Here is a 9,712-nt window from a genome sequence, read left to right on the forward strand (position 1 = left end):
GTGGAGTACAAAGAGGTCTTTTGTAAGTCTTCTAGAGTTAACGTTTTATGCTCTCAGTCTTCTTCTAAGGGTTTATTCTGAGATTGATACCCCCAATACTAGCTATCCTCAGTATTTGCATTTTTAATTAGTCGTCAATGGGATTGGTGACTTTTGGACAACCTGAATTTGCTCGACTTATATTACTCAGACTCTCTCTCTGTGCATCTGTTTATTGCCATTAAGACTGGAGAGTAATGAAGACCAAGGCAATTACTGATGAAACAAGTAAAAATTTTCCTTCTTCAAGAAATGTTAATATTCTAACGGAATCATTATGGCTTTAAAAACTCATGATCACAGGACTAAAGAAAACAAGAGAATTTGATGCTGGAAGAAAAAATAAAATAAAAAAGGCCTTAATGTGGAATTAAAATCAATGATTTAACTCATCCTATTACTGTAAATAAAATAAAATGTGAGCAAGGCTCCTAGACTAAGACAACTTTAGATTCCTAGATTTTTTATATCAATTTATTTATCAACTTCATCTATTTTGTAAATATTTTTCTACCATGACTTCCTACATAGTAAAAAAAGAAGTGATCCAAAATAAATTTTCTGAAATAACTTTAATTTAGTGAAAATTAATGATTAGCAGGTAAATGGTTACACTTAACATATATTTTTATTTCAGAAGTAAATCATTAACCATTTCTATTATGTAAGCATATCATCATAATTGACCAAAGGAGAAAAAATATTTTGAAAAACAAGCATCTATATTGTAAAGAAATAATTATCCCAATTACTGGTAAGGCATGGGGAAGAAGGGAAATACAGTTATAACAAACCTTAATACCATTGCTTGTAGCAAATATTATAAATTGGTCGAGTATCCCTGGAATAAGGTCTAGGAAAGTTTCAAATGGTTTAGTGTTAGGGTAATTAAACTTTAGTACATTCTAAAAATATATATATATATAAAATGAAAAACCAATTAGGAATGAAAGGAATCCCATATGAATGAATCTCATAACACCTCTTTTCCTTAATAAACATTATGAGAACTGATTTGAAAGGCTTAGTAACGAATAAGCACACTGGAATATATAACAATTGATTAATTAATTTTATAATTAAAGAATGACTATCTGTTTCCTTTCAGATTTGGCAATCACATATCAGGAATTGAAACAAAATTTTAAATACCATATATACAATCTTAACAAGGTGGGTACAATTCAAACTTATTCAATAATAATCTAATACTACTTTACACAAGAACACACAACACATGATTAAAGAAATAGTCGATTTATTCACTAGATATTCAAACAATGATAAAATAAAATAAACCATATACAATAACAAATGGTCAAAAAAAGGAACCTTAAAATTTCAACTCACTAGATGTACAACAAGTAACGAACGTAAGACTCACACATATATCTCATTCCATAATTACTACTGCAACAAATTACCTTTTGATAATTAACTCATTATTTTGCCAATACAAAAAGATTGGATCATAGTTTAAAATTGATTTTTACTTACTCACTGTTTAATTGATCTAATCATTAAATGGAATTGAAATAGTTCTAAACTAAACAGCCCAGTGGATCTTAATTATACTATTCACTCGTATTAATATTTAATTTAACTTTATTGTTAACTGTAACCAAACAAGATTTAAATAAACATCGTGATTAATAAACAACAAACCAAAAATTAATTTTAATGTCAGATCGAAAATGAGGATTAATAAACTAAGACTGATATTAATAACTAACAACTGAAAAATGTTAACCACAAAAGGTGAAAAAAAAAAAACAAAATACTTAAAATAAAATAACTAAAAGACAAACCCAAATAAAAATAAGACTTATCATAGATCAAACAATGAACTATTCTCCCCTTTGTTTCTGTATATATATATATATAATCTGAAGAAAGATGTACTAAATCATAACCATAAAAATGAAAAACTAGAGGAAATCAACAGGAAAACCAAAAAGCCTAAGACTTGAGAAATGAGGTGATTCAAAGAGAACTCCACACCCACTCCATTAATGAAGTATTAGAGACAACAACTCGAGCTGTTTTACCACATGAACGAAAATATTTTCCATAAATCTGATGATAGCCAAATTCGAGAAATATTCTACAAAACAAGAGCCTTTATAAGAGGGTATAAAGACATTAACTTAGTTAACGACAGCATATAAGATCAAACATTTTTATTGATTTTAAAACTTTTTAGAATTGATCTATAACAAAGCTGTAGAAAGTAAAATTAATTCAGTATAACAACAACTGAGCATAATGTGAAAAGCTATGAACCCATGGCTAAAATAGAGAAAACAAAATAAAAATCTTAAAACAAACTAAGAAATATCTTTTATGTAATTACAGTTCCTATTTATTTTTTCTTGTGTGCAAGAATGATTGAGAAAATGAAAGCTTGAAGTTATTAAACAAAAGATAAATTAATTACTAACTGAAAATAATAATATAACTATTATTATAGTTCTCATGTTACAACTATTTTTTTATTTAACTTTTCAATTATGTATCAACCATAATACCTTTTTTTTTTTTTTCTTCAAATGAAAGTAGTTCAATAAACGTAATACAAACTGGTCATGTGTAATACTCAAACTAGAGAGCTCAGATTATTAGAAGATAAATTAAAAGTTTCAAGTTAAACTTGTTAATTATTATTTCTCATAGTTTGTTTTTCGAAGGAAACAAAAAAACAGAATCTAACTAAGGACTTGAAAAGGATATTTCCTTAGTTTTTGTGAAATCACTTATCATTCAAAGTAAAATAAATTATGAATCAAAACATTAAATAGAAGGACTAGAGATAAATTTTATTCAGTCATTCTAAGTATATTATTGTTTCATAAAGTTTATAACAGAGAGAAAAAAAAAATTTAATGAATTAGAGATGTTATACCAACTACCTATAAAGAATGGAATATGTTTAAGCTGGCAACATAGGAGTACTACAACCAGGATTTGTATGCCACTTAAACAGTAGGTTGGAAATATAAAATAATTGGTTTTTTAAATAAAACATTTTAGAGAATTTGCAGTGATACTATAGTTGATTCTATATCTGAATTATACAGCCAATATTTTTTGTACTAAGCTGTTAAACTTAAATTTAAAAACAGTTTTTGATTTAGTTAAAATGAAAAAGTACCGAAAGTTCTATAATAAAGACTTTTTCATATCAATAAAAACTTATACATTTATTCCTATAGTAAGTGAATAAAAAAAAAAGGAACATCTTTCAGAAATTGTCTGTAACTTTCAAACTTTGAGGAAAATTTAATAGAAATCATACTATATCAATACCAAATACCAATTACTAAAACACTTTCAAAGAATAGAGAGAGCATAAAAACATTTGAAGCTAGAACACTAATAAAAAGCACTCTGAAAAATGACCTTCTTAACATACATTAAGTTTATTATGAGCACATACTCAAGTAGAGTTGTCTTATGATTCACCAAAAAACTCAAACTTTCCTTCTCCTAAGCTACGAGAGGAGAATTTATGGCCCAGTTTCTCTGATGGAATCTGGAGTATAAGAACCAATACTGAATTAACAAGACTCTACAAGAACCCAGATATCATAAGAGTAATCAAAGTAGAACGGCTTCGGTGGGCAGGCCATGTAATAAGAAGGGCCAAGATTAGATTCCTAGGATGATCCTGGATGAATGAATATATGGGACAAGGAGAATGGGAAGACTCTGGCTCCGATGGATCAATGGAGTGGCAGCTGATGCTAGGTCCATCTTGAGAATCCGCAACTGGAGAGCAACGGCAAACAATAGAGAAGACTGGCGGACCAAGCTGCAGGAGGCCTTGACTCTACAAGAGTTGCAGCGCCACGGATGATGATGAAAAAACTCAAACAATAAGTAGCTGAAAAATTACATGATTTTTTTTCTTAAGCAAAAGTAAAATTCTAAGCTTTGATCGGCGAGTTGTGCAATAAAAAAAATCTCAGTCTTCCACCAGTTGATTTATTGTTTCTGATGGTGAGCCATGGAAAAAAAGTTAATTCTGACTGTGATCAGTGGTGTGTTATTAAAAAGAACTACCACATTTCATTGAGAATCAAATCTTTGATAAAGTCTGGTATATGTAGTTCAGTTTTTACTACATCAATACAGTTAAGATTCCTCATATCAGATTAACAACACCTCATTATTTAACCTACTGTTCACTTCCAGTCCAGCTGCCACTAAAATATCTTTGAACATGACATTTCAAGATCGTTTTTTCAATTAATTAACCATCCTAAATTTTTTTACTGTCATGATTGAGAAGGCTACTTACATATCCTAGAGACCAAGCATTCAGTTGATATGTTAATAGTAATTTGAACATTTATTCCAAATTTAACACTTAAAATATAATTAAAACGATATTACTAATAATATAAATAGCAGTACTAAAATTATTGTCATAACTACACAAAAGGTTTGTACTTTTTAATATAAATCATTAAATAAAAAATATCCAGTAACAAAGAAAATACCTGAAGAACAGTTAAGTTGGCTTCTTGACTCAAAAAACATTTTTCTAAGTCATTAGGATAAGCATTATATCGATGTTCAAAGAGCCAACGTTTTAAAATTCTAACGGATTCTATTGGAAGATTCACTCTACGTTTTCGAACACTCCCACCACTATTAACTTTTGGAAAGCTGTTTTCATAGTCTGCATCCGATGTTTCACTACTTGAAAGATCGTAAGATAAGTCATTTTTCCAATCTACAAAAAGAAAAACAATACAAAAAATTTAAAGTACATTCTTATGAACTATTTATTGATATTTTAGAGATGTTTACAAACAGGTATAAAAACATTTATTTCATAAGATTTAACAGTTAATGAATAATCAGTGCACATTGAAACATTACAAAGTTACATTGCCATCCTAAAACCAGTGTGACATCTTCAATAATCTTTAATTTTAATTATAATATTAAAAAATTGTGACAATTCCTTCAATCAGTTAACTAGCCAGGGAAAAAGGGATGAAATTTGTTGGAATGGGTATGAACTAGAAACAAAAAATGCAACATAATGCAAGAAAATAAAAATAAAAACAGAAACAAAATTAGGCCACATAAGAGATTATCAGCAGTGAAAACCTGTTAAATTTTTATAAAACATTTTATTAAAAAAACAAAAACATTTTGTGAGTTCAATCACATGAATATTATCACGGAAGTCAACAAATTTGAATTAAAGTAGTAACTTTATGTTTAGTAAAAATCATAACTCGAAACTCGATAAAAAAAAAAAAAAAACTCAATATTTCAAAGTCAGCTCTGTTCACTGATACATTTATAGTTAAAATTGAACTTGATAATTTGATTTAAATCAAAGTATACAGAAACCGCATTTCTGGATGAGGTTTTTTTATATTAATCAGTTGCCTTTTTCAGTGATTAGTAACACTTTAGCAAATATTACCATAATTTTTAAAACCTCTTTTAAACGTAACAAACAATCGAATTTCTCAGGATACAATATAAGATATAATACTGCATTGATTTACATATAAAAGTGATGGCTAATGAATTTTAAATGTTTTTATAAAGTTTCTTTTTCTAATTTTCATAAAAAATAAATTGTTGAAGGTGATCAGAAAAATTTAGAATCAAAAGCTTAGTATTAAAAAAATAATATGCAAATAAACCAGAAATTTATCAATATAAAACAATTGGAATATAAAAAAATCTACACTGTCTGATTAATTAAAGGAGCAATAATAACATACTTAAATAATTCTGACCTTCTAATTTACAATCTCCTGTTCAAGATGAATTTGCGAATGATTCTTAAAAATAAAAAACACATTCCTATAAATAAATATTTTGTAAAAGCTGAAAGAAAAAAAAAGCTCTAACCTCTTGATATATTCACGCAGCAAAAATTTGTGATATATGTAAGTCAGATAGTAGTAGAACTCACATGAAAAAGAATGAGCACACATTGGCATATTTAGATAATAGCAAAATCAATAACTATTTAGTCACAAATAGTGTTTAGTGCGAAGAACACCCTTTTTAACTCAATGAGTAACATTTAAAAAAAAATTAAAGTAGATACAGCAATGAAACTAACAATACATAATCCAAATTTACTGCTATCTAGGAACAAAAAATCGTTACACTATAATATTACCTAATGTTATGTTGTGTTTTGATAAGGAAATAACACCTTAAAGTGTTTTATAGTGTTCACTGGAACAAACACTATCATATCATAGTCAATAAAATTAAATAAATGATGAGATAATAGTTAACTATGGATAATATATAAATGAGAAGATGGTTGTGGGTGCGGTCAGTAAAAACTGATCTTTTCTTCATTGACCGCACCACCAACAATCTTCTCCTCATTAATACAATTTTAAGATCACTCTTTCATTTTGGAATCACTTTTAAAAGATAGAAAATATATCCAAAAAGAAATCAAAAGACTAAAAACTACTGCAATAAAACAAATAAAGGTTTGTTGCATACAAACAGCCCTTAATAGGGACAACTCTAAAATTACTCAATTCCTAATTAAAGGCAAACTCTATGACATAAGTAATACAGAAAAAAAAAAATTAAAGGTAAATAAACAATATTTAACAGTGTCAAAATAATAATATAAGAACTATAAAAACTCTTAATGTTTGTGTACAGTCAAAAAAGTAACAGCAAATTTGAAAAAGTTCAAACAATAATATAGTTTTAAATACATGATTAATAATCAAACAAAAGCAAGTAGTATTAATACATTTAAAATTATACGAAACTTATACTGAGAAATCTGATCTCCTGTTCTTGTAATATAAATATAAATGAGTCAATGTGGAGGGACAACTAGTCTTATTTCACTGGCGATAAATACATTTAAGGCTTGCAAGTAAACACACAATTAACGAATTTTAATAATTAGGAACACAAACTCATTAAATTTATGAAATTTCTGAATATAAAATAATTATAGTGAGCCCAAATATATCACTAAAAACTAAATAATACTTCAAAATGTCTTAACCAAAAGGGAGAAGATATATTGGTCAATACAGAGTGCAATTAGTCAGTTATAATAAACAAATAAAATAGAAGAGCGAAATATATGATAGTTATGACTATAATTCAAACTTACGCTTATTACTCCTGTGGATTCTACCGTTAACTTTCACAGACCCTATTTCTTCTTGGCTTTCAGACGGGTACATTTTACATTCTAGAATAACAAAATTTAATATTAATACTGAACTAAATCCAAGAAAATTTAATGAGAGAAATAACCTAAAACATTCAATTTTAAAACAATAATGAAATTTAGAAAATAAATGTAAGAGTAACAACTTCAAATTAATCATTATAATGGTGTTTATAAAATAAAATTTGTACTTACAATTGAAAAAGAACAACTTAATTTTCATTTAAAATCTTTTGACATTATAAACACTCATGATTTTTTTAAATATTTGAACGAACTAATTTTATGACACAAATTTATCATGAATTAAGCAGATTAACAACGAACTTAGTATAGTTTGATTTGTTGTAGTTAAAGAGAATATTTGTAAAAGAGTAATAATTTATAAACAAATACGCACCAAGCTAATGAACCGGTTGTCAACTGTAAACCTATTTGTATTTACAATTTCTCACAAGTAAAACATAGTAAGTTTCAGCCGAATTTAACTACAATGAATAACAGAAAATCATTTGATAATTTCTTAACTACGTAGGGTTTTTACCACAGCGATCGCTATTGCATTAATAGTCACATTTGACTTAAACACGTGCCAAAGTAGAGCTTGGGAGCATGATGCGTGCGAGCCAGTATTTTAAGTGAAGAACTGCTGCCAATATCGTTGACAAATATCTTTTACCTGTCAATGTAAAACTTTTATAAGTTTCAATTTCTATAATATCAATCCTATTAATTTTAATAATCTATCTGAAACTAACATTGAATATTTCATTTGGAAATATTCAACTGACGTAGCTATGAAAAGATATAAAATAAAATTGTGAGCCTAATTCAAAATTTCTGATAGGGAAGGCAATGGTATAAAGGGAGGGGTTTTTGAGTTTGATTTATTTTAAACAAATTATTGTGCAAAATCTCTATGACCTCTTATCTTTAAAGAATATATTAATTTCAAAGTGTAGTAATATACATTTTTTTGAATGATTGAGACTAGCAAACATTTTCACTAGAATTAAGAAATTAGAATTATAAATACCAAAATATTTAAGACAAAACCATTTGTCGTCACCCTCCCACACGCTTCCTTCCTCTAAATATTTTCTACTTTTTTAGCTTCCCCACTTGTAACATTTCCTCTTAAAAACACTTAGTCATTCTTGTAACGTATTTTTTAATTCGGAGTTTGGCCGTTCTCTGCGCAGAAACCACTTGGCGGTTAGATTTCAAGCTTTTTTTTTCCCCCCTATCTTTATTTTACCCCCCTTCTTTTCTCAATTTTCCTTACCCACGTTATTAGTTATGTTCACCATATATTATTATTGTTGTTTTCAAAATATTTTGTTTTCTATTAATTTCTTTTGTTATACTTTACTTATATTTTGCCTCTTTATCAATTATTATGTTTACATATATTTATATTTCTTTGCATTATATAACTTCATTTTTATTTTATTTCCTTAATGATGTTATTTTACCTACGTATTCATTTTATTTCCCACTTCTCTCACCAGTTTATACTATTAATTCCATTCTGTAAAATAATTTACTTTATGTCATTCTGTTTATATTTTCTTTTCTATTTTCTATATTCATTGGTTGTTATCTTGTTCTATTCTTAGCCCTGATGAAGGCTAGAAACTCTAGCCGAAACTTTGGGACGATTAAATAAGTTACATCAACTTATTTGTGTTTTATTTTGACCGCACCCCCAACCATCTTCTCCTCGTATGAGACAAACACATTACAGGGAGCACTAAGTGGGATTACTTGAGAACCTCACTGTAAATTGATGTTAACTAATTTAATGATCATTATTAAAATGAACAATAATGAATCAAAACACTCATATTTTTATAAAGGTTTATGATGAAATGAGATAAACGATACAAATAAATCTAAGTATTAATTTACAATGAAAACATGACAATTTTGCATTCTGTTTGTTCTTGCCTGAAAATTCTTTTTGCAAAAATAGCAATAATATTGATTTTTGTCATTTTTTCTTTGACTATGGAAGTTTTTTTTTTTTAATGACATGTGGTCCATTCTTCAAATTGGATGTAATTTAGCTATGGACATTTTTGGAAAATTTAAGTCGATTGATTTTTTTTTTTGTTATTGCCTTCTGAAACACTCCTTGATAAAATTCTGAAACAGACTCACTTAATATTATGGTTTCGTGATATCGATTTTTTTTTTAATTTTATTCAAGGGAGCAACATATACAACAAAGGTGTAATAAAACGAAATAAAGCGTCTAATTACTGGTTGATGTTAATAGAAAATATTTATTTAGTAGAGAATATTATTAAATTTTTGATTATAAACTATTTTTAACATAAAATATAATTTGAAACAACAAAAAACTCGTCCCGCTTAAAAATACTTGAAGCATTCTCACTTTTGCAGTATTATAACATCTCTTATGACAAAAGTTTTGTCACTAAATCAACATAGAACGTAATATCCTATGGC

General features: G+C 27.5%; 1 protein-coding gene across 2 annotated transcripts in view; it reads right to left on the bottom strand.

Annotated features, from left to right (window-relative positions):
• The window catches only part of LOC106685826 (homeobox protein AKR), a 33,735-nt gene extending 25,867 nt beyond the window's left edge, over positions 1 to 7,868 (bottom strand). Inside the window, exons 1-3 of one of the 2 annotated variants that reach the window (XM_014428756.3) lie at positions 7,433 to 7,868; positions 7,178 to 7,258; positions 4,542 to 4,777 (exon numbers count right to left, since the gene is read on the bottom strand). In XM_014428756.3, coding sequence (XP_014284242.1) covers positions 4,542 to 4,777; positions 7,178 to 7,250 — 309 coding nt within the window. In that variant the 5' untranslated portion in view covers positions 7,251 to 7,258; positions 7,433 to 7,868. The remainder of the gene's footprint in view (positions 1 to 4,541; positions 4,778 to 7,177; positions 7,259 to 7,432) is intronic. The other variant, XM_014428755.3, reaches the window with a different exon arrangement.
• Between the last annotated feature and the right edge of the window lie 1,844 nt (positions 7,869 to 9,712).

This window comes from Halyomorpha halys, unplaced genomic scaffold, assembly GCF_000696795.3.
Source record: "Halyomorpha halys isolate HHAL.00 unplaced genomic scaffold, Hhal_1.1 Scaffold747.1, whole genome shotgun sequence".
Taxonomy (NCBI): domain Eukaryota; kingdom Metazoa; phylum Arthropoda; class Insecta; order Hemiptera; family Pentatomidae; genus Halyomorpha; species Halyomorpha halys.